This window comes from Clupea harengus, chromosome 4, assembly GCF_900700415.2.
Source record: "Clupea harengus chromosome 4, Ch_v2.0.2, whole genome shotgun sequence".
Lineage (NCBI taxonomy): Eukaryota > Metazoa > Chordata > Actinopteri > Clupeiformes > Clupeidae > Clupea > Clupea harengus.
Window position 1 is genome coordinate 10,621,824 of NC_045155.1, and position 25,381 is coordinate 10,647,204.

The 25,381-nt window shown below is 42.5% G+C and overlaps 2 protein-coding genes across 3 annotated transcripts; both read left to right on the forward strand.

Annotated features, from left to right (window-relative positions):
- The first annotated feature begins 2,800 nt into the window (after positions 1-2,800).
- hdac6 (histone deacetylase 6) lies at positions 2,801-19,695 on the forward strand. Its single transcript, XM_031566181.2, has 28 exons — positions 2,801-2,884; positions 3,556-3,676; positions 4,551-4,664; positions 4,870-4,955; positions 6,496-6,580; positions 6,686-6,726; positions 7,143-7,239; positions 7,330-7,427; positions 7,652-7,756; positions 7,847-7,915; positions 8,094-8,220; positions 8,501-8,566; positions 8,826-8,885; positions 9,049-9,138; positions 9,568-9,674; positions 9,958-10,025; positions 10,253-10,367; positions 10,735-10,863; positions 11,149-11,317; positions 11,462-11,670; positions 12,499-12,691; positions 13,095-13,244; positions 13,471-13,645; positions 13,764-14,182; positions 15,708-15,830; positions 16,516-16,653; positions 16,884-17,012; positions 17,469-19,695. Exons 2-28 carry the CDS (start codon positions 3,593-3,595, stop codon positions 17,565-17,567), a joined length of 3,345 nt encoding a protein of 1,114 aa, XP_031422041.1. The 5' UTR covers positions 2,801-2,884; positions 3,556-3,592; the 3' UTR covers positions 17,568-19,695.
- An 826-nt stretch (positions 19,696-20,521) lies between these two features.
- lhfpl4b (LHFPL tetraspan subfamily member 4b) lies at positions 20,522-25,069 on the forward strand. Of its 2 annotated transcripts, none has more exons than XM_031566182.2 (5): positions 20,522-20,799; positions 21,599-22,027; positions 22,381-22,608; positions 23,058-23,114; positions 23,430-25,069. In XM_031566182.2, exons 2-4 carry the CDS (start codon positions 21,610-21,612, stop codon positions 23,081-23,083), a joined length of 672 nt encoding a protein of 223 aa, XP_031422042.1. In that variant the 5' UTR covers positions 20,522-20,799; positions 21,599-21,609; the 3' UTR covers positions 23,084-23,114; positions 23,430-25,069. The 2 variants fall into 2 exon arrangements, with proteins under 2 accessions (XP_031422042.1, XP_012681459.2); XM_012826005.3 differs by having other exon boundaries at positions 20,524-20,799; positions 23,426-25,069.
- The last annotated feature ends 312 nt before the right edge of the window (positions 25,070-25,381 follow it).

The window sequence follows — 25,381 nt, forward strand, 5'->3', positions numbered from 1 at the left end:
TAAATCAGCTGAGGTTGAGAATGGATGAGATAGTGGAGGCCTCTCCACGGGTTTGTGAAATCCACAGAAAGTGCAAGTGTAACAGCCAGCACAGTGTCAGGTGGTGTGCCCATAGGCAAAAAAAACTTGCATGACTAACTTCAGCCATCACCTAGCACCTTAGGGTGTATCAAAACTGAGAGGAGCCCACTCTCCAGTATAGAGCTTGGTTCTGACACACCCATTACAGATATGAGATCCACAATTAGCTTTATGTGACACCATATGCAGAGTTTGCAGATCATAGCAAGTACAGTAAGCCTCAGCAACTGAAGAAACTTTTCAAGACAGGGAAATATCTAACCTTTTCTGACCTTTCAGACAGGCTCAGCTCTTTTCTGGTTGGGGCACAGGAAGTACTGGACAAAGGAATGGGGCCTTTGGATTCACTGGAACTTAGGTACTGGAAACTGGCATAATGGTGTACACACGGCAGGAGATGTATCTTCACGACTCCTTCATAACTGTTCCTCTCTGCCTCTCTCCCTCCCTCCCCCCTTGCCTCCATCTGTTTCACAGTTGACCACATAGCTCTGCTCCTCAGCCCCATGTTGGAGCCACATTGTGCAACGCAGGAGGCTTATGGTTTTCCGGACTTTCAGAAAAAAGTGCTAAAGGATAGGGGAGATGCACAGATGGGAGCCTGCTTGTGATGTCGTGGCCGCACTCCCACGCATTTTAGATTGGCAAGTTGGTCATGTTGTTATTTTTTTCGCTTCCTCTGTTCTGAGTGAGCCCAATTTATCTAATGGGCTGAATGGCCATGTGTGAGGGAAATGGCAACGAATGACACAGGGAGATTAGCAACCACAGGACACGTCCAGCTAACGCACATACCCATCCGTTGGTGCCCATGGCCTCAGTGACTCCCTCCCATGCACATTAACACACACACACACACACACACACACACACACATACATACACACACACACACACACACATTTTGACACCTGCATCTCTCTAACCAACTGTTCACTATCATTTGTCATTTGAAAACCACCAGTCTCTCCAGATGTGCACACACAAACACTCCCCTGTTACACTATTGCCAACAGTCTGTGAAGAATATATCTGAAATGGCATGTTTTTACGCATACTTTTTTTTGTAATATTGCCTCTTGAAGGGAGCATTTTCCTGGTGTAGGTTAGAGTATGGTCTCAGTCCACAGTTGAATGCTTTGGTGTTGACTCTTAGGGAACTTCTCTGAACAGCTTGTTCCATCCAGCAGTCAGAAAAAAATTCTGTTGTATTTCTAAAACTAATTTCACCGAGAGATGCTCCAGAGGTCTACAATGTTGAGGACAAATGGTTTGGAATAGGGTGACCAGATGTCCCCGTTTTTGGTGGCCTGTCCCTGGCTAAAGCTGTCCCCAGAACGGTGACTTAAAAACACACCTGAAAGCACTAAGAAAGACTGGACAGCAGAGCAGATGGGCAGACATCTCTTTGTGCTTGATTTGGTCAACAGAGGGGGCTAGCGGCTCGCTATAGAAGCTTCATATCACTGTTCCTCTTCTACTTACCACTTGGTTGTATAGTTTTAGGCTCAATCTCAATGTACAGACTCACAGACCTTGACTTTGACCAGTTAACATGGTCAAAATAAATGAAACCAGGACTGTCTAAAAGTATTGGATATTTTTGAACTGCAAATATCCCCGGTTCATTTCAGAAGTCTGGTCACCTTACTTTGGAATGCACTTTGTTTTTGTTACAGAGATAACACTTCAGAAGTTACTACATTTTTTGGCAAATCACTGAATGTCTGAGTGGCTGTCACCTTCTGTCCCTCATCTTTTAGTAATAAATGTGCCAAAAACTCAAATCCAGGGGTAAAACTGTAACTTCATTCAAATTTCTAGCACTCAACACAAGTGTGCCAAATTGGATTGGAATCATCATATCCACACATGGGTTTCACATAATGTAGAATCATGCTTAACTCATCTGACAGGCGCGACAGTGGTACAGTGGTAGAGAAGTCGTTTAGTAATCAGAAGGTTGCTAGTTCGATTCCCTGTCAAAGTGTCCTTGAGCAAGACACTGAACCCCTAATTGCTCCTGATGTGCAGTGTGCCATCAGTGTAAATGTAAAATGTGTATACATTGTAAGTCGCACATTTGTAAGTCGCTTTGGTTAAAAGCGTCTGCTACAATGAAAAATGACTAAATCTGAGGAACTCAATACAATGTTGCTGTTCCTTGGCTAAGAGCAAGAGATTACAGTTATGGATTTGCTTACATTTTCCATCAACCAACGCTCAAGTGATATCCAGCTGTAGGTTGTGGTTTATTTCTTGTTTGCCAAACCTGTCACTCTTTGTAATCACTCTCATCCCCTTCTCTTTAATAGCTACTATTCATTTAACATGAGGTCCATTGGCCCTTTCCTATCTAGGATCACCTATATAATTTGGGATACTCTGTGCAGCTCTCGGTTTATATCATATCATATACCCTTTAACTGATTGAGAAGTGGCAATCTAAGACGTCACAATTTTGACAGGATCTTAGTGTTGACCTTCTAAATAACAATAACTGCACAAGTATTAAACAGTTTAGGAGGCTACAGGCAGTTTAAATAAATTCCAAAAACTGATAACATTATGAACACAGGGGAGCCTTTAGGCGTATGAAAGTGATCAACCACTGTGAAAAGTCCTTCAACAAAAAATAGTTAGTAATTCCAAATATTTCCTAAGTGATTCCAAGCAAGAGTGACACCTCCAAAATAATGCGAACCGACGTCATTCTTCTGCGACTTTCACAAGCTAGGGGCGTGTGTTGCTACTTCGCGCTTAGTAAATGGGTAACTAGTATATGGACAACATATCATCAAACGTAAGTGTAGTTCATCCATATTTGCAATATAAGTCTGTTGTTGCCTATAGTGTAGTCCTGTCGCACATATGATTCGGTTGTCTCACCCGTTTATGTCTAGTTCAAAAGTGAGAGAGTGGCGCTGTAAACGCTGTCAATAGCTAGCCAACGAACACAGGGCTGCCAGGCTAGCACGAATTATTTTTGAATGTTGGGCAGTCGGTTGCTAACATACATGACCATTCAGTAAATCCATACTATTATCTGTATGTCTTACCAATAACAGAAAAAATTGAATTCCCTAATAAAGTCTGTAAAAAAATCAAAGGTTGAATTTGTATCGATAACATACACTTGCACAATTGAAACTTCAGATGCAGGACGATACTATTGTATCGCAGGAAAACAGTCGCGGAAACATTATGATTGTAACGTGAAATTGGAATACTATGAAACAGCATTGGACCGCGAGGTCCTCACGGATATCTTTCAAAAGAGATGAAGATACATTTTGAATAATGCACCTCACTTCATCGTCAAGAACACAACCTTTGAGTCAAGAACTATTAGATGGATCATAAGAATTATTCACATTTTCTGGCTGTTGATCTAGTGTTTTGAATCGTTTCAGTGTTATGGTTTTCTGATATTTAGATGGATTAATGTTTGGCCCGTGATATGATCTGTAATAGGCGGCTGCAGAAAGTAAAGGGAAGGTGTGAGATTGCGATGGATTCTGGCCTCGATCCTTTCGGACCCATGGCGTCGAAGGGTTCTGGCAGATCTCCACAGCCTACAGACAACACAACTAAAGTAAGAAATAAGTCAAATATGAGGTCTAAGAATGTAGGACACCCCCAAAATCACCAACATTGCAACATTATTGTTTCATTGTTTAACGAAACATTAGCTTGCTAGTAGAGCATCTCTCATTCTCCAGCTTCTGGTTCACTAAAAGACCCAACCAGCAGAATATTTTAGTCAGAGTACTCATGTCTTTCAAATAGGCAAATTCCAGCCCTGTCTTTAGATGAAAATAAAAAAGACAAGGCACATCTTCTGTCCTGGAGAAGTTCTGACTCAGATTAAAATTCAACCAGTTTATCTTTGTTGATTTAAGTAATCCATCACCCTGTACACCTGCAGGGCATCTTCAGAACGCAGACCAGCTGAAGTACCATCACTTTTTCCTATATTTATGTTGGGACATGAAAGTATTCAAAAATTGATTGTCTTGTATTCTGACCATACTCTATCTACTTATTTTCTGTGGTATTTCAGTATCTGATTTTTAGGGAGAATGTGGCGGGTAGCAAAGACTTTAGCGCATATGTCCAAAAGCACCCCTAGAATACACTGACAGCAATGTTACGGTAGCTGCAGCTTCTACAGTGTTATTGTATTTGTTACTCAGTTGTGCACGAGTAAAATAAATCACATGTGGAAAACTCAGGTCTCCAAGTTAATCATTACCATGACATCTGGAATTTGACTCCTTAGCCAGGGGTGTGTTTTTAATGACGAGTGAACATTTAAAGGTTGGGCAGGCTTGTTTGTTGGTGTATCAGTTAAATAATTGGTCAGGGCATACTTACTTCTGAGAGTGTTTTTGAAAGTGCACACCTGCTGTGCCGTTGTTCCTTGTATGAAGTTCTTCATCAGTTAACTCTTTTCTGTTCCCCCGCAGAGGGAAAGCAATAAGGGTAAAGGTAAAAAGTCCGCCCTTCAAGAAGCTAGAAGAAAAGGAAGAATGGACAGAAGCAAGGGAGAAGAAGAGATAAGCAATCAGCTGAAAAACCTGGTTTGTTACATATTTTTTGCTTTCCCTGATATCTGATAATATACACATTGAGAGTATTTTTGAAGTTGATCATTTAGAAATCATGCCTGTGAGAAAAACGTTTTGACAAAGTGGCTAGAGAAAGATGAATGAGTGAAAAAAGATTGCCAGTTGCGTTGAAAAGCTCTTCACTGCATGGGTGTCCGTTTGTATGGTGTGTTTGTAGGATTTGCACAGCCGGACCAGAGCTGCTGGCACAGGCCTTGTCTCCTCAGATATTTTCACTCAATACCACTGCCTTTGGGATACAAGGTAAAGGCATCTTATGAATAATATCATTGCCTGTTCACTGCATGTTGGTTTAGGGTTTAGCCTTAGTGTGAGCCGATGCAATTCTACAACAAAGGGAGATGCTTAACACTTCCAAGTTGAGATCCCTGTGGAGGAAAATGTTGGTCTTGTTGTCAAAGCTCCGTGACTTTTTGTCCCAGAGACATAAAAAAGATGCAATTCAAGCAGAACAAGAAGTGAGAAAGCAGATGCACAAAATGAGTGTAACAGAGCACACGGGGAGGTATGCAGAAATATCAGAAGGAACAACATAGAGTACTCGAACAAACTTGCATCACAAGCAGATGAGGCATCAGCTCATGGAAACATGAAGACCCTCTACGACACCACAAAGAAACTAGCTGGCAAATGTAATCAAGTAAAAGAAATACAAAGAAACATTCTAACAAGTGAGGATGCTCAAGAGAGGAAGTTCATCTGTATCATAAAGAACTCTTACAACAAGATGTCATGAAAGGTTCACTGTCAACACCGGGGTGAAACCAGGATGTTTGATGGCACCTTTTTTGTTCCTGTTGGCTGTAGACTGGATAATGAAAGAAACAACAACAGGAGGGTGAAATGGAATATAGTGGACCTTATGGCAGCCACTAGATGACCTCAACTTTGCGGAAAAAATAACACTTCTCTCAAGCACCCATCAATGAATACAAGACTTGTCAACGCTGTTAACAGCTACCACCAATAAGCTAGGTCTATGTTCAAACATCAAGAAATCAAAGATTATGAAGATAAACTGAACCAACAATATTCCTATAACGATGTAGGATTGAGAAGCAGATATTAAAGAGGAAATGGAGGTGGATGGGGCAAGTCTGCAAACACCTTCACAAAACAGGCCCTGAAATGGAAGCCCCAAGGAAAGCGAAAGAGAGGTTGCCCATGAACTACTGGTGCGGGGACGTGGAAGGAGAAATGAAATAAATGGGGCCACTCCTGATACTCCTCCTGATGGAGTGATGTAATCAATGGCCTGTGCTCCTTCTAGGTGCTAGGTGCCTGGGGAGGTTCTTTGTCTGTGCTCTCTCCATCTCTTTTATATGTAACCTCACACACAGATTAGGTTGACCCTTTTGCCTTTTTACATAACTACAAAAGATTAAACATTGATGCAACTTCTGTTTATTTGTAAACAATTAAACCACCACTATTCTGCTGTCTGGCACTATTCTGCCGTTCATTTGCAGTTCAGGCTTACACATTTTCTATATCTACAGTTACATCATATATGTAAAGAAACATTATGTTTGTTTTGGAATTATTTTCATATACTGCACTTCAATTTGCTCTCCTTGATTTGTCACCCTTTGGGCATCACAGTATTAACAATTGCACATAATTGAAGCTACTTTTCTAGTATGTATGAAATAAGTGGAAACGATGTTGTAGAAGTCAAATAAATGAGTGCTTGTACACAGGCTTGGACATTTATTTCAACATTACTCAGGTTTGTTACAACTGCAGACCATTTAATGTTGTGCATTTGGGTGTCCCCGCTCAGCCATCCAGAATGCCCAGAGCGAATCAGTGCTGTGATGGACATGGCTGAAAAGCAGGGTCTGCTTGCCCGCTGTGTGAGTGTGGAGGTAAGAAAAGCACTTTACACTCCAGTATTGTTCCAGTTGCCAATCAGTGCATGACTTCCATTCCTTCAGTTCTTTACTGGACTTTGTCATCTGTTTCCATTTCAGCCCAGAGTTGCCACAGAGGAGGAGCTGTTGCTTGTTCACACGTAAGTCATATTTGACCTATTTGCATTCTTAGCCTAAGATGCAGTCCCTCTTTTGGTTGCGGATTCGCAAAAGTTTGTTGATATTGAGCTCAACAGCCAATCAGATTGCACCCTTCCCTTCCGTGCTCCTGAAGCACTGTTCTTTGGCTGTAAGACTGACATGACTGTAATATTCTTGTAGCGCAAACGCTGAACGGACAGCTAGAGGACTGAGAGAAGCAATTTGCTCAATCTGACAAAAAGTCTATGGGAGTAGAATCGCGTGCTGCACCTTTAAGTCTGTAACCATGTTTCTGGTACCATTGCCAACCAGCTGATTTCTAGGTGCCTATGAATTTGATGTTGATCATTTTAAACACTTGATAATGATGCTTAATTTCCTGTTTCATTTGACACCATTCCCCTGGCCTTTCCAGGAAAGAATACATCGAGCTCATGACTCGGACAGCGACGATGGCGGAAGAGGAGCTGAAGTCTCTGTCTGACACTTATGACTCCATCTTCATCCATCCAGTAAGTTGGCCTATAAAAAATCAAGTTTCTCCTCTAACCTACTCATAATGTATGTGAATTGTATGTCTTCATTGTGGAACTCTTCCACAGAATTCCTTTAAATGTGCCTCCTTAGCTGTGGGTGCTGTCCTGCAGCTAGTCGATAAGGTGATGATGTCAGAGATCCGAAATGGCTTCTCTATTGCCAGGTAAGTCATAGTGACCTCATTCTGTGTAGGGATGCCTAATCTACCTGCTAGAGATGTACACCGCTGATGTATTAAGTAGGATCTTTACAGAATGTGCTCATCTGAATGAGGCATATTAGAGTTGTTGGCCTACTTGAGAAATACTTGACTAGGAATAAGTAATTCCGATATCACATTTATGCCTTGGTGTTAAAACGTTGTTTATAAACCCACCCTGTTTACAGGCCACCAGGCCATCATGCTCAGGCTGGCCAAATGAATGGCTACTGCATGTTTAATAACCTGGCAATAGCAGCACGCTATGCTCAGAAGCAACACGGGGTAAAACGGTAAGCCTGATGTTGTTTTCCCTTGGCTTTCAGTCACTATGAATGAACTGACAGCACATGGCTAATGACAACAATCATGGTTATTTGTAGAGTCTTAATTGTGGACTGGGATGTGCATCATGGGCAAGGAATCCAATACATTTTTCAAGAGGATCCAAGGTAAATATGCCTCTTCATACAAAGTCATTCAAGTTTCACTGCTACTTTGAAGACTGTTTTGAATTTGTAGCCATAGAACTCATTTTCATTTTGCCAAAGTAATGCTGTGTATGGGTATCTCATACTCTCTTGTTCTTTCTCTCTCCCCCTCTGTCCTTACCTCTCTGTGCTCCTGCAGCGTGCTGTACTTCTCAGTGCACCGGTATGAGGATGGAGCGTTCTGGCCTCACCTGAAGGACTCTGACAGCAATGTGATTGGCACTGGTCCAGGAGAGGGCTACAATATCAACCTGCCCTGGAATCAGGTGTGCTGCTGACTAGGCTCTTCTCACTGATGAGGTGGTTCAGTTATGGGCTGAGGACTCCCTGCCACCACATCACTCTCCCTTCTCTTGTCCTTCCTCTTTCCCCCCCCGCGCTTGTCTGTCTTCTGTTTTGTGTCTGTCTGTCTTTCTCTCTTTCCTGGACTCTTGACCTCAGACTGAGGCACTAGACACATCGTGGACATGGCCTGTTGTCTTCTCTCTCGTGTGTTTGTGTTGGTCTGTTTCAGAGTTAATGCTCTGTTTTGTCTTCCTCTCGTAGACGGGAATGAAAGATGGAGACTACCTGACGGCCTTTCAGCAGCTTCTCCTGCCTGTGGCTTATGAGGTACAGACAGAAGATTGAAAGAAAAAGAAAAAAATTGAGTCGCTCTGGACAAAAGCGTCCACTAAATATTTAAACTAAAAACTTTAGAAGATGCTGCTGGTTTCACTTTTCACTTTTCTATGTAAAATAGATCATTAACTGTATGCACATGTAAGCAGCTTATAAGTGGTACAGCCTGAGGCATGGCTGTGCACAGCATACCACTGTGTCCTATCTGATTCACACAAGTATTATACATGTCTGGTTTTGTCACCTGCAGTTCCAGCCAGAGCTAGTGTTGGTGGCCGCAGGCTTTGATGCTGTGGTTGGGGACCCCAAGGTAGGGAATTGCTCTACAACATTTGCTCTACAACATTTCCCTGGGAAATTTAAATGTAGACATAACTGTGTTTGGTGTTGTATTGCGTGCCATTTCACGGATGTTCTTTCCCTCTTGTGTGTGTGCGCGCGTGCGCTTGTGTGTTTTGTGTGTCGGTCTACAGGGAGAGATGTCTGCCAGTCCCCAGTGTTTTGCTGTCCTAACTCACCTGCTGAAAGGTCTTGCTCAGGGTAGACTAGTACTTGCCCTGGAGGTAACAACAACAAAACCCACCTTGCCTGCGCTTGCACACCTTCAACAGTAGCTATTGGGTCCACTGGAGGGATTGTTACTATTTCTGTTATACTTACTACTCTCATATCCATTTTATTAAAAAGTATTTTAATATTTTTATTATATTATTTATATGTTATAATAATTGTAATCATTAATATTTTATAAAACTAATAATTGTATTTAGAAATACTACTAGGACGTTAGAAGATAAGTAAATAAAATAATAAAAAGTCATGCCATGTTTGAATGCCACACAGCCACAGATATCAGCCTATCCAGTAAACTTAAACCCTAAATGCTTTCACTGCTTTGGAATCCTGGAATTTGCACTTCAGCTCTGACTGGACGATGTTGCTGATGCCCCTTAATCTTATGCTTGCCTTGCGCTGTTTGTCTCATCCTGTAGGGTGGATATAACTTGCAGTCCACAGCGAAGGGTGCCTGTGCCTGCCTGAAGTCATTACTGGGCGATTCCTGTCCCCGCCTTAATGCGCCTGTGGCTCCGTGTGAAAGGTGAGGATCCTGGAGACACCAGTGCCATCTCAGGGTTCTAGTGGGCCACATTAGTTGTGATCTATCAAGCTTATAACGACATGGCACGTAGCCCAAGTACATCTAATTCTGAATTGTGCTGCAATTGTCTAGTGACTGATTCAGGATGGTATGCTGAAACGCTGAAAACCGTGTGATTAAGGACTAGCACATCTGAACTGCACTTGGAGCCATTTAGATCAAATTTGTTGAATGGAATGTGTTAAAGTGTTAAAGTGCTGATCTGTATTTGTCTTTGTTGCAGTGCCCTTACGTCCATCTCAGAGACCATCACTGCCCTTTACCCGCACTGGTCCTGTCTTCAGACATTTGGTATGAACTGCAGTACTCTGAAATTGCTAAAACAGGAGTCTATTACGCATATTATTTACAATGCATGTGGTCTTGTAATTGTAATTGGTCTTTTTTGGAAAGTGCAGATTGTAGTTCTAGTGTATGCCAGGGTTGGACCCAGTAAGGCTAGTGTGTGTCTGTGTGTCTTTGTGGTGGGACTGCTGGCCTCCCCTGCGTGCTGCAATTTGCTTGTGTTTGGTTTCCAGAGGGAGGTCCCCTACCACAGCAGTCAGATGAACCAAACGAGGACCAACCAGGCAGCCAGCTTACTGGCCTAGTATATGACCAAAGGATGATGGAGCACCACAACATGTGGGATGTGTAAGACATTCAAATGCAGGATTGTCTTTCAACCCTGTTCTCTATTGTACATGTCTGGCCATTTTCTCAGGTTTGCGATGAGAGACACACAATACTGCAATTGCTAAATAATTTCCTATTCCTGATTAGCTTAATACACCTAATTTAAATAATTGTCATCTTAATAATTGTCAGATAGCTTCTGTCTGATTTGTTTGGTGTGGGCATATATGCAGTTTGTGTCCATAGCAGCTGAAGTAAGAGACACTGGTGTGCAACTGTATACTGTCATATACTGTACATCAAAATACCTCTGCAATGTGATGTATGCATGTCAATATATGTGTGTATATGACATGCATACTGTCTGTGTTCTATGCTGTTCCAGTCATCACCCAGAACAGCCAATGAGGATTGCTCGCATTTTCTCGCGGCATGAGGACCTGGGACTGGTTGCCCGATGCTACAGCATACCTGCTCGTCTGGCCACAGAGAAAGAGCTGGCTCTGTGTCACAGGTATGGCAGGAGGGGTTTCCCAACCTAGACTTCAGGGGCACCAGTTCTGGTGTACTGAACAGAAAATTATCAGACTTTTGTGACATCAGGTGACATCAAAAGGGCCAGAGAATGGGTGGATTAAAAAACATGACTTTAATTTAAATGAATTATGAGAGAAATATCTGTCAAAAAATGAATGTATAATCAAGTCATAAACATCTAAATAATATTTACATGACAAAATGCCTTCTGTAATTACCTAAACGGCCGTCAATCACCTCTACTTCATTCTTAAATCCTCAGCGTCGGGCACATCCAGAAAATCAAGGGCACCGAGGCTATGAAGCCCCGAGACCTGCACAGGCTGGGGGGAGAGTACAACTCCATCTTCATCAACAATGAAAGCTACAAGTGCGCCCGTCTGGCAGCGGGGGCCTGCTTCAACGCTGCACAGGCTGTTCTGATTGGAGAGGTATTCACCCAGTGTTCAATTAAGCTTTATTGATTTCAGGCTGATTTCATTTACTGGAGGACATGATTAGATGTGAAAGCTGAATTTTTTTTATTTTTATGTTTCACTCATCTCCTCTCTGCTTGTGTTTTTGTCACTGTGAAGGTGAGAAACGCTGTGGCCATTGTCCGGCCTCCAGGTCACCACGCTGAGGTAGACAAGGCATGTGGCTTCTGCTTCTTCAACACGGCGGCGCTGACGGCGCGCTATGCTCAGAGCCTCTCGCCCAGCCATAAGCCGCTGCGGGTTCTCATCTTGGACTGGGACGTTCACCACGGCAACGGCACCCAGCATATCTTCATGGAGGATGACAGGTGGGGCCTCATCTACAGCTTAAAGCCATGACCTCCTTTTTGATGAAGTGACCCTGGAATAGGGTATAAAGGTAATAGATTTACCTTCCATCGAGCGCAAGTATACTGCTAGCTATACCTTCACTATGTGCTCCTATGCTTCTTTGGATGAAATCATCGAGGAAAAGACTAAATTCATAGAAGGGTACTCGGAGAGCGCAGACTTCCACCATGGCTCAAAAATCCAATGGGTTCTTCCTTGGCCCATACTACACCCCTCCATCAAGTTTCATGAAAATCGGCCTGGTAGTTTTTGCATCGTCCTGCTGACAGGCAGATATACAGACAAACAAATGTAAAGAAAACATATCCTCCTTGACGGAGGTAATAAATGTAAATGCAAGTGAAGAGTTCTGCCACATATCACCACCTCAGGTTCAAAGAGGGCTAGGACTACTCTGACATCAGATTTAACGTCAGAGAACTTGTGGAACAAATAGTGTGAGTATTTGGTATTTAGCTTCAAGCTCCTCTTCAGAAGTAATGTTCTGTACAGTGAATGCAAACTTTTCGGAAAACAGATTATGTGCCCAAGTGACTGAAATTCTGACCTTAAAGTTGGCGGTGCTGGCTAGCTCCTTGCAACAGAGTTTGAAGAACAAGACAAATTGCCTTTACATTTTGTAGTTCAAGTGAGTCAGTGGCTGAACATCAACAGTGGAAAACTTCTGTCTTCAGTCACACTGCAGCAAGCCCAGATTCCACCCGGGTTTATTAATGAAAATAAATCAAGGATGATATGAATCATGAATCTTACTATTTTTTTTTTGGCTCTTGTGCCTTTCGCAGTGTGCTGTACGTCTCACTACATCGATATGAGGATGGTACATTCTTCCCTAACTCTGAGGATGCCGACTATGACAAAGTCGGGGAGGAAAAAGGTCGTGGCTTCAACGTCAACATTCCCTGGAGTGGAGGGAAGATGGGAGACTCAGAGTACCTGACAGCCTTCCACCACATTGTCATGCCCATCGCCACGGAAGTAGGAAATATATTTTGTTTTTTTTTCAGAAATGCTAATGTACATATAGATGCTTATTGGTTTGGAAGCAAACGACTTGGCTAGGTGCCCAGGACAAATACATTTTGTGTCTTTTTCCAAACAATTCTTTACCCATGATGTTATCTTGTATCGATTTGGGCACTCAGTTACTGATGTCCAGGAAACCAAAATGGGACAGGAGATATTAAAGGATTGACTGTAGTAGTAGTTGAGTCAATTATCTTGTGATTTGTCTCCGCCTATGTATTCACACACAACATCAGACACATCTACAAAGAGACTCAGACAGTGCTCAGATATTATTTAATATGAGCTACGCAGCAACTTCCAGTACAGCACAGCAGAGGCAGTGTTTAAAAGTGTCCCCTCTCTCCCCCTGTAGTTTAGCCCAGACCTGGTGCTGGTGTCTGCTGGTTTCGACGCTGCCCGGGGAGACCCTCTGGGAGGCTACCAGGTGACCCCTGAGGGCTATGCCCTCCTCACCCATCAGCTCATGACCCTGGCAGCCGGAAGAGTGATCATCATTCTGGAGGTCAGTGCCACTCAGAATCACTGCCACAGTGTGGCTGATTCACATGCCAAATTTTATGTTCAGTTATTAGATTTCATGCGTTGTAATGGTGTTTTAATTGGAAAGCATGAAAGTGAAACCTGGTTGTGACAGAAATATTCCGCAGTTTCCAAAGGAATAGCCTAAATTTTAGTGTATTCAATTTGATCCGGTCGTGTCCTGAATGGGGTTTGTGTTGATTCCACAGGGTGGCTATAACCTGACCTCCATCTCTGAGTCGATGGCCATGTGCACCAGCATGCTACTGGGAGACTCCCCACCACTGCTGCCCCCCCAGCCCCCTCCACATCCAAATGCCGCCATCAGCATCAACAATGTCCTGCGGGCTCACGCCCCCTACTGGAGCTCTTTGAGAATACAAAGTCAGTGTTTGGGATTTCTGACACGGTCCCATGTTATTTTTTCTGACAGTCTAATTACATACCGTATGAACAGAAGTTTAGGATCATGATCTTACCAGACTTCTCTTTCTGTCCACAGTTCCCCATTCCCTGCGGTTGTCTTTGCCTTCCCCCAAAACGAGAGGCAAGAGGACACCTACTGGAAAAGGCAAAAAATCTCCGCGGCAGTCGACTCCTGCCCAAAGTCCCGGGCAGAGGGATTCACCAGAAACAGCCTCCCCTGTGGCCTCATCGCAGGGCACTGCCAATGAGTCAGGCCTGGAGGACCTCACCAAGGGCCTGTTCTCACTAGACCTGAACACAACTACCTCAGCCAATAACAGCCCATCGTCAGTTGCTGTGGGAGGGGCCAGACGGAAAGTCAAGCCCGGCCCTCAGGAAGGATCCGAAATGAAGAAGGGAGCATCACCTGGGAACGTGACCTCAGACAACATGGAGGAGGAGGAGGAGAACAAAGACTACCCACAGGAAAATGCACAATCTACATCTGAGATGCAGGTATGTGGCCTAAACCACTGAGTTGTTGGCACTTTACTGCAGTATTCCACTCACGGTTGTGGTGAAGAAGAGATTAAGGCAGCACCGTGGAACTGTATCAGTTGTATGGGAGACTGGTTTTGGCATGTAATACTCTAATTAGAACTAAACAAAACATTTGACTCAAAGTACATTTACAATGCAAACTAAGTATCGGTCCATTTATTTGAGTAATAATTCAGTTTCTTCAGAAAGGTCTGTAAGGATACAAGAGTTGAATCATTGGTGTAATTAAGATTAAACTGTACGGCCGACAGACATAAGCGTATATTGTGAAAAATACAGTTGAATTTACACAACCTTGAGGTGCTTCATCACTGATGACAAGAGAACTTGCTGTCATTGAATAACTCAATATTGACTGTAGTGTGTTTGGTTGAATATTACAAAAGATATATTATTAAAAATACAAACAAACAATGCACTAGCCTATGCGTAAGAATAACTATTTTGAAGCACCTTAGCTCTTATAAACAGCAAACAGAAAGGTCTAATTATCTGCCTATGCCTTGCTGAGCTGTTAGCTTCTGGTTTTCCCCGTGGTTAGCTACTTTTCAATTTAATTCTGTAGGTTTGTGTAGGAAATACATATACGACATTAAAACCAGACGTAATTTTAGATTAGAAGGTTGACAGAACATTTCGCCTTTCCGTGTGTGGTCCCCCTGACATTCTCAATATGTTCTGGTGAAAACTACCACAGCATGTTCATGACAATTAAATAGTGTGCAAGATATAAACTTCAAACATACGTGACAACCGGTCTACTCAGAATTTCGTCATCCCGGACAGAGTATTCTGGCGATCTTCAGCGATGTTGTTGACACCACAGGTCATATAGTGTATGTGGGTCATTTAGGCTATGATCCCTCCTTCTTTACTTTTTCCTGAATCAGCATTTCTGCCTGCTTGCACCAGCGTAAATCTTTCAATTTCAGAGTCTGTCATAGGCGTTGGTGGAAACACACGGCTAAAACAAAACAGAGACGCTTCGCGAGGCTGATGGGTAGCTATTGCTGATAGCGCTTCATTTTGTTTTTACTCTAACGCAAGTTGACGAGAGTAGTGGATGCGGTAGGAGGGCTCGTGTTCATTAAAAAAAAATCAGTTTTGAAGGGTGTTCTTAAATCGCACAGAAAGTTCTTCGATAATATTTTACGTCTAAAATCTATTCATAAAACCGACCAGGAACTTCTGATTCCGAAGGTAAGACTACAGGTGGGTTTTGCACTTGCCACGGAATTGCAGCGTTTCATTTCCGAAGATGCTGCATTTACTTAGGTTTAAGCAGTAAAAACAAACAGTGCTTAGGGAAGACCGCTGTAGCACGCTTACACTTGCTGATCAATCTGTATCATACGTTTCCTGTTGCAAAAATAGAGCTGTCAGTATTATAGTCTGTGGCAAATGGCACATTCTCATCAGTGTGACATAAATGTTTAAAAAAATCTGCAGGATGTCTTAAAATCAGATTTTCCTCTTACAGCCGGTTGCTGAAACTGGCTCAGCGACCATAGCAACAGTTGACCAAGACAGTGTGGAACTTGAGGGGGCTTGTGGCACATCAAAGAGCATCTTTATCATCTGTGGAGGCGAAGAGATGGATTCAGTAAGGATTTAAATATTTATTCTCTTTACCACTGTGTATCATGCTACCATTATAAGGCAGTTTTTTGCTCATATTGAAGATACTTGGATCAAAACTTGGAAATTTAGCACATATTGTCTTTCGTAATTTCTTCCTCCAATGGTTAGTGTATTTAATATTTTTTTATGGAAAACCACCATAATACCCCAAAAGTGTGTCAGTAGGTGCGTTTCCATTAATCTGCTTAATGCGCATTTTGAAATTGCGAGTAGGCCTAATGGAAACAATTGGGAAAAAACTTAAATATCGCAAAAACAAAATCTGATACGTGATAAAAAGTAAGAGGTCATTACGTGCATCACATGCCCTCGACGCCTTTGATTAATCACTACCACGGCCATTGGTATAACCAGACCCAAAACTGAGCTCAGAGAAATAGTCGGGCGGCCAGGGTAATTGGTGGCTGCAATCGAAATTGAAGTGCCCAAAACTGTAATGGAAACCTGCCCACCGAAACTAAATTTCTGTCATTTATTTTTTGCTTTCACCATGAATAAAATAGTTAATTCTGTCATTCAGAGAGGTCCAGGTTTCCAGTTACTCTATCTCTTCTAGTTATTTTCTCCCTTAAACATTCGCCTCAGGTTTAGCATCATGCCTCAAAGCAGAAAGCAGTGCTCTGAAACTCTGCTACTCTCCTCTCCAGGGTGCGGTGCAGCCTCTGGCCTGGTGCCCCCATTTGGAGGCGCTGAAGCCTGTTCCCCCTACAGGCATAGGCTTCCAGCAACCGTGTGAGGAATGTGGATCAGAGGAAGAGAACTGGGTCTGTCTCTGCTGTTACAAGGTGAATGTTTTACACTGTTTTTGTTTTTAAACATTTAGAAGAGTACTATATGAAACTACATACACTGTAATATTAACAGTTTATTGTATCCAACATGAGATATATAGAACAGTATAGTATGGCCTTGGATGTAAATGGATGATCTAAGCATAGCTAAATGTTCTACTGGTTAAGTTTTTAAATTATTTGTGATTTAATTAGTCTGTTTGTTTCCCTGTGACGAAACCCAGGTGCTTTGTGGTCGCTTTGTTAATGAGCACATGGTGATGCATGGCGTGGCGTCTAGTCATCCCCTGGTGATGAGTTTCTCTGATATCTCTGTGTGGTGCTACCCATGCGAGTCCTACATCGACAACAAGGTAAAAGCTTTCATACACCACCTCACTCACAAACTGTTGGTCAGCCACTGCCAGAGACCGTTATGCCCCTGAGTTATCAAAGATGCTCATACGAAAAACCCACTAGAATTTATAGTTGTTTGTGACAATTTTTTTGTCAGACTAAAGTTAGGTCTCTGGTCTGAGAAATGAATTGGCTGGTTATAACTCATTAGACATTTTTATTACAGATATCCCACTGTTTTATAGTTAAACGTATATAAATTGGAATTGAAACATTTTAGTCTACAGGTGCTATCAATCTTTTCCTCAAACTTTGAACATTAGCCTCATAATGATATTATCATATTACATTTTATATTCTATATTACAGATCTGTTTTTCAAACCTATAGTTACCCAGTCCACCCAAGTTTTTGAGGCAGCTAATCGAACAGATGTATTTTGTTGCCCTGTGACGGCGCTTCCTCTCCCACAGGCCCTTTATGATGCCAAGAACACAGCCCACGCGGCGAAGTTTGGGCAGGACATGCCCGCCCTTACAGTGGAGAAGCCGGTCGAAGGATCCTGGCCGTGAGAGTGTGTGTGTGTGTGTGCGTGTATGTGTGTGTGTGTGGAACACGCCCTCAGGTGGCAGGGAGAAGTACTGTTGTCACAAAGCAATATCAGCAGTCGTGATCAGACAGGCTGCGGCTCCCTAAGAAGACCCAGACGTGCCTCCATCATCTTCTGTCTTCTCCTTGAACCTCCTCTGGTGCTCCTCACATTAGTTTGTTCTCCAGGAAAGAAAATAAGCTGACCATAGCTGTGTTTGTATACAAAAGACTTTTTATTTTCTAATGTTTTGAAAGATCTTTTTTAATGGGAGGTTGTTCTGTCATTTCTCCCTCATTTCTTTTGGTTTTTGGTTTGGTGCCAAAAATGAGGGGGAAAATTGCCAAAATACTTCACCTGAGTGATCCAAAGGTACCAAAAGGACTTAGTGTGAGTTTTTTTTGTGTTCCTCAGACTACTTTTGCACTCCTTTGCATGCCCTTTTATGTCTCCTTACTGTACGTCTCTGTTAGCATACAATATTCTGCCTTCCTTTAGGTGTATCTTTTAATGGGAGTGCAAAAGTATTTTAGGCCAAACATCCCAATGAGGCCTTTTAGCCGCTTTGTGCAGAACTAGTGTGTGCTGCTTCAGCTTTTCCTTGGCTTTTCCATCATATGTGACTACAGACAATTATGGAATTCTGCAGCAATCATACTCCACCATATGTAAACTTTTATCATTATTTGAAACCCCCCCCCCCATCTTCTTTCTGACTCAACCATTACCTTTCACCTGTTTGCAACCTCAAACATTGACAGATCTCAGTCCTCCAGAAGAATTTGTTTTGGGCAGAATTTTAAGACACAACAAGAGCAAGCAAAGACATCGATCTGAACTGCTGACCTTACTGTATTAGTACCGTATGTACACATAATCACAGCATCCTGACAGTCATCTAAATGGATGAGAAGTGCAGTTAGATGTCACTTTTAGATGTGCAGAATGAGCACAAGTTCTTCTGAGGTGAGCTAATGTCATATTTGCAGTTGAGAGATTTTAGATTGCAGCAGATTTTCTGAAGTGTGAATGTCATATTGCAATAACGTGTTTTTTCTTTGCGATATCACTTTTTTATCAGTGTTGCACGATCATAGCCAATCCAATACACACAATGATGTAGGTGTGGTGCTAGTTCTTATCACCAGCGATGCTCAAGTCACTTTGGGGTAGTAATTTCCTATGGCATGCTCCGTAGGAAGCACACTGCACAATACAGGAGTTGTGAAGGATGAAGGAATTCCCACATTTTTACAGTTGGTCTCTCCATGCTCTTGATTGTTAAGCTTCTGCTGCCACCTTGCAGATGAGCTAGCTTTGCAGAATGTTGATGTTAGCGTATATTAGCGATATTATGTATTGTGTGACACACAGACACAGACATCCCTTACATTACATGCACAGAGTTTTGGACAGGACTACTGTGAAACATTTCAGGGTTGCTAAATTCTTACACTTTTATAAGTGTAACATAAATTAGACAAGATATTGTTCTTGCCAATCACATTACTGTTATGAGGTTCCTCGTTTACTCATGTAATGTTAGGAAAATCATAATCGTCTTTGGATAATTTGATTGCATGTCTGACTCGTAGGCATGGAAGGCAAGCCTAGCTGCTTGATTGTAATAACTAACAGTCTCTGTGACTTGAGACGCAACCCACTGGTTTGATTTTCTCCTCAGTCAGGTTTTGCAATAGAGTTTGACTACTCAGCACTGTTTGAAGAAGTTGGTAGCACATCTGTTTTGTACAGCTAATGATGTGCAGACCAGTGAATCCAATGAGGCAGGCCACCAGACCACTCACAATTAGGGTTTGGTCATTATGGCCTAACTTGCCAAAGCAGTTTGATTTGGTTAGCATTTTGGCGTAAGGCATGAGTCCAGGAACCTGATTCACAGTGCAATACTATTATATTTTTTGACATTGATACCTTAGGACAGTTAGTGGATCAATTGTTAAATTTGTATATATCTTTTATCATCTCTCTCTCTCTGCACCTGATGCAAATGTCCAATGCCAATGTATCTGTTCTCACCTGTAGCAAACAAATCTGTAACTTATTGTTTATTCTTTGAAAACATTCTCATTAAAATACATCAATTGTGATACCTGGTTGGGCCTTTTTATATTTAGGGTAGAAAATAGTATAATAACAATGTAATTATATGAATGAAATTGAGGACATACATTTTCTGAGCACCATGACGTATACGCTTTAAGTCTTTTTTCACAGCTGGATAGTTCCCAGTATGTAGATAGACTGCTGATACAGATTACTCTCAACATGGAGAGGTCATTCAGGGCCGCTGGTTGATTATCACTCTTCACTGCTGCACAGGATTGGTCTGTGACCCCTGCCCCCTGCTGGACCCCTGCCCACCAAACTAAATGGCACAGAGAGAGGAGTCTGGTGGCACCGTGGCAGGGAAGTACATCACTGGTGCATCCTCTAGGTATCTGTCCCTCCCACTGTTCTCTCTCCTTTTCTCTGTCTCCCTCACACTCATAACATCTCTTTCTGTCACACACACACACACACACACGTACCATCTCTCTGTCACATCCACTCGGACCATCTCTCTGTCATACACACACTCGCACCATCTCCTGTTTCTGTGACACACACTCATTCCATCTTTTTTTTTCTTGTCCTCTCTTCTACCCTATCATTATTTTGTTCCCTCACTGGCGTACTGGCTCTGGAGGCAGAGCTGTGAATTATATTACTCATCCCTCCCCCTGCCCCTTAAGCAGAGCAATCATTATGTTTGCCATTCTGCATCGAGGCACAGCACTGCAGCAGATTGTGTGTGTGTGTGTGTGTGTGTGTGTGAGTGTGTGCGATTGCGTGCGCACTGATTTCATCCGGGCGTGCGTAGAAAACCCCTCCCCTCGCCTCGCCTCCCCTCCCCCGTGCTCCCTGTAAGCCCTCTCTCCTCTCTTCTCTTTCCTCTCCTCATTCCTTCTCTCCCCTCTTCTCACTGTGCTAATGGTGTGGGCCTGTAGCTGATCCAAAAAAGGGAGGAGGAGACTATTTCCTTTCAGCGTGTTTTCGTTTTCTCTTCCTTTTTTCTGGAGTCATTTCCCCCCGTTCTTCATCTCTGACCAGACTAATGGAGCTGTGATTAGATTTCTCTCTCTTCTTTTTCTCTCCTGCCTCCGTGTGCTATTGGAAAACAGACTCGCAGCTAGGCAGCACCTAGAGGAGAGGTGATTTTTATGGCTTCTGTTTTGTTGTCATTGCCTGCCTTGATCCATTTTGCATCTCGCTCTGTCATCACCACACTCATTCACAGGAACCATCCACCAATAATGTTTGTCATATGGTGAAGGTCATGTCCTCATCAAGCTTGTTTTTTCTTTTGTTGTCATGAGTTTGTCTCGAGTTCCAAAGCATCTCTTTGCAAATATTTCCTATCGATGTGGTGTGCAGGTTGCTCTGCTGCCACTAGTTTGGTATCTCTTGTTTACAGTATGACCCATAAACATCCCATGCCGTTTCTGTTTCCTGTGTTTTTATATCCATCTCTGGATATCATTAAGCTGCAGCTCCTTAGCCCTGATAGCCTGATCCCTTATCTAAATGGCATTCTCATTGCTCTGGGACCAGGTTTATTTTGACACTGCATATTTGTGGGTCTCATTGTGATTGCCACTGTGACCCTTCTTATCAGCCCATATTATCTGACATTTTAACCTTGACACCATTGTGGGCCTCATGGCCTGTCATATTCCTATGTTTGCCTGTTTATGGCATGTACCATTATAGTGTTTGCTATTACTTGTTGATATGATGTCTTTATCAGCCTTGACTCTGTACCCTAACTTTTGCAGTTCCTGAACCTTAACCTTTAGGCTGACAGTTTCATGTCTGTTTGTGTGAACCTTACAAACTCTCATAGCCACCCTACCCTTTCCTACCTGTAGTTTGTTATGCTCTCAACATTTGCTAAACTTTAGACACTAATTACCTCTTTGATGGCCTCTCACCCCCTAAACCCTAAAACAGCTCATACAGCCATGCAGGTACACACATCAGAGGTGGCACGCCTCTACCAGACAGAGTTTGTCCGCAGCGCTCGGGCCGTGGGCGTGCTGTGGGCCGTCTGCACGCTCTGCTTCGCCGTCATCGAGGTCGTCATCCTCATCCAGCCCTCTTGGGTGGGCACGCGCCAGCTCCACTACCGGCCCGGCTCCCCGCCGCCCCAGGCAGGCACCCTGGGACTGTTCGAGGTGTGCCTGGAGAATGACTGGCCCGTGCCTGAGTGCCGGGGCTCTCTGCGCACCTTGACCCCACTGCCGGCCTTCCAGTCCCCGGCCGTGCTTGTGTGCATATCGCTGACCATGGTGTGGGCGTCCGTTGGCTGCCTCTGCCTCTTCCGCTTTTGTAATGCTGCCACCGTGTACAAGATCTGTGCTTGGTTGCAGCTCACTGCAGGTGTGTTCATGCGTGTTTGGTGAGAGGATGTGTCTAACTTACCTGTTAGAGAACAACATCTTCAGGACCAAGGTTATATAGACTCTGGAAACTACATGATACTTGAGAAATGTATGCACATATGTGAACTGTGATTCCTTTTGGTCTAGTAGTGGGAATATAATTCATCTTTTTAACTTAATTTTGCTATTTGATATTAATACCCTTTCTGAAATAGTAATAGTCTGTTACTTTATGAAGCTTTGCAACATGAAACTGTAATTAGTTTGGAGCAGACAATCTAACACGGCAAGTGTCTGTATGTTCTAAATAATCTACAGCAATGCTTCACTCTGTCTCATGTGTGCACACAGGCTTCTGCCTGGCTCTGGCCTGTGTGTTGTTCCCGGACTCTTGGGAATGTGCCGAGATGAGGGCCCTCTGTGGGGAGAGCGTGAGCAGCTTCTCCCCCGGAAACTGCACCGTTCACTGGGCATATGTGCTGGCCATGCTGGGCATCCTGGACGCTGCCATACTGGCCACGCTGGCCTTCGTGCTGGGGAACCGACAGGATGCTCTCTTGCCTGACGATGTGAAGGATGGTAAGCTGAGGGCAGATTGAGGCACTTTGATGATTGTCTCATACTCTAATACTTTCAAATTTAAAGGTGCAGCAGATTGGAATTAGCAATACTCACAGTGTAACACCAAAAAAAAACTTTAAATAATTTCTCTGTATTCATTTGCATTCACATTGATGTTCATTGTTTGCAGCCTGTTTTTTCTTAAAAAAAAAAATGCAGTTTATTGTACCTCGAATAATGTAATTGTGGGTCTAGACACTTTTGTTACTATAACAGAAGCCAGCCCTACCAGAAGCATTGTAACAAAAAGTAAATCTTTCAATGATGGATGTACAATTACAGTATGTATTGTCTTTCAATGTAATATTTATAATAATGAAATGATGTCATGGCAAGTCTCATTTAATTAAAAGTATGTTTGTAAATCATGTTTTAATCCCTACAATTCCAATTTGTCCTCTTTTCAGTGACAGGATTACTTCTGTCACCATAGCCAAGGACAATCAGTGTGTCAAAAAGGGAAGGTAAGGTTAACTGCATGCGTTAATGGCCATTCCATTAACGTAATGGGAAATTGGTCTTAAGGCCAGATGACCTTGAATACAAAACAGCATATTGATGTCTGGCACAGACAAATAATGGTGTTGATTTTTCTTTTCTCCCCTGATGTTTTGTTCTCTTCCTTTCATGTGCGTTCTCTCCATCTCATCATCTGCTCTCTTCCCTTCATTAATCCTCTCTTTCTTTGTCTGCGCTCCGTGTCTCACTTCCTCTCCCTTTTGATCACTGTCCTTCTTTCACCTTCCCACTACAATCCCCTCATTTCATTACCAAGGAAGGAAGAAGGCAAAAAAAAGAAGCAAAACAGTGAAGGAGGTGTATTCTCTCCTCCCCCTTAGCCATTACATCATCGCCCACGTGCCCCACTTACATAATCTCTCTGCATAGAAACGGTCACCTGGCAACTGTATCCGTGGTTTTTGCTCCAGTGATGGCAGACATGCGCCCTGGCTGATTCTGCTCTGCAGTGGCCGTGGAGGGGAATGGAGGAGAGTGAAGGAGACAGAAGGCTGCCACTGACACTCTACTCTTATTTACTTTGCTTTTAGAAATGAAGGAAATGGCTTTCAGTTTTAAGGTAGCTCCAACTTAACACAAACAAACCATTAGCATCTTCCAAAATATGCTCTAAGATGCAAATGTTTAGTATGTTTATGAAACTAAGTTAGTATGCTATACATGTTTAATCCTCATCAATGCAATAAATAGTGCTGTTGAGTGGAGGTAAGAACTGGGTTAGACCTACTGCCTGTTATGTCTTTGTCATGTTTAATCTTGTGCTGACAAATAATACTAATCAGCTGTGTTGTTTTTAACAGTATTGTATGTTTGAATGATTTTACAGTATGTTACTGTGCATGTTCATCTGTTTGCCATCTGAATGTCATGAGCAGTAAATGCAGAGTGGGACAGAATTTTCTAGAATTTTAGACACTTTTGTAAAGACTTACATGAAGGACATGTAGAGGGAATAGGAAGGAATTACTGAGAATTGTGCTTAGGGAAAATGTTATACAAATGGTCAGAAGATACTTAAAAATACTACATTCCCTTTTACATTTTAGAGGTCATCTCCACATTTTTAAAGAAAATCTGTTTATTAAAGAACAAAGCACATTTTTTTAGCTTTTTTATTTTCATGATTGCGAAAAAGGATATTGTGAATTATACAAACTATATTTTTGCAGAAAACTTAGAAGCTACACAGAATTTATTATAACCTTCATCAATCCTGCTGCAGGACAAGTGTGCAGAGTTGTATTTTTGTATGAGGTTTTAGACTACACACATATAAAAATAATAAGTCACATTAAGGGGAGACAGCAAAAATTGATCTGAAGAAATTGATCAGGAAACAATATATTTTTAGAGGTTGCACATCCAGTGAAGGAGAAGCATTAACTTGCTTTTTTTTAATTTATTTTTTATTTTTTTTAAACCGAGGCCATTTAGGCAAGCTGGCATTAAGGTATCAAGTCAGGGTAGAGTAGGCGTGTTTTGCACGCATCAAGCTGGATATATGTAAGCCCATAACCTTTAGCCAAAGAGATGAGATCAGGAAAAAATGCAAGAGGGATTAACTGCCTACGTTATTTATGTTTTAGACTGCCGTTCTGTTGTCAAAGATGCATTTGCTGTAATCATTTTGAGTCTTTGCACCGAAGTCCTTCATAACCTTTGTGCTTACCTTTATTGTGAATTGGTTGATCTTGTGCCTGCCAACTAAGATGTCTATGCCTACATCTTTTCGTACAAAACTGTTAGACTATGTGGGAGTCAAAGGTTTAAAACTTGCAGATGTTTTCATTATGTTAACTTAAATGCTGTTTGTGTAATGTGTGAGGAAAAATGGTCCTCTTTAAAATCCAAGTGCCAATAGTATTATGTCTGCACTGTAAAAATAAATATGTTTCTGTGAGATATATGTATGTTGCTGTTCTTGGTGTGGCAACTGACTCAATTCAATTGGAGCAACCCTAGACTGGAAAAATGGGAGACAGCCAGGCATGTAAGCTATTCGTTTGGTAACAGAACAACTCCAGTGGTTGCTGTGAAGTGTAATTTAATGTGTCTGCAGTGCAGTCTGACCTGGCTGGGATGTGTGGATGTGTGGGGGGTGTTGTAAGGGGTTGGAGAAGCGATTGGAGCAGGTTGCCATGGATTCATTTGGAGCCCTCTTCTTGGCAGTGGTGTTCTGACCTTGATGAGGCGTCTGAGGCGGACAGGTTGT

Bases quoted from the DNA above. Each gene is read 5' to 3' on its own strand.
- hdac6 (XM_031566181.2), top strand. From the start codon at position 3,593: ATGGATTCTGGCCTCGATCCTTTCGGACCCATGGCGTCGAAGGGTTCT. The intron at 4,956-6,495 runs GTAAAGGCATCT...GTCCCCGCTCAG, and splicing joins CACTGCCTTTGGGATACAAG to CCATCCAGAATGCCCAGAGC. The intron at 7,240-7,329 runs GTAAGTTGGCCT...ACTCTTCCACAG, and splicing joins ACTCCATCTTCATCCATCCA to AATTCCTTTAAATGTGCCTC.
- lhfpl4b (XM_031566182.2), top strand. From the start codon at position 21,610: ATGCAGGTACACACATCAGAGGTGGCACGCCTCTACCAGACAGAGTTT. The intron at 22,028-22,380 runs GTGTGTTCATGC...GTGTGCACACAG, and splicing joins TTGGTTGCAGCTCACTGCAG to GCTTCTGCCTGGCTCTGGCC. The intron at 22,609-23,057 runs GTAAGCTGAGGG...TCCTCTTTTCAG, and splicing joins GCCTGACGATGTGAAGGATG to TGACAGGATTACTTCTGTCA.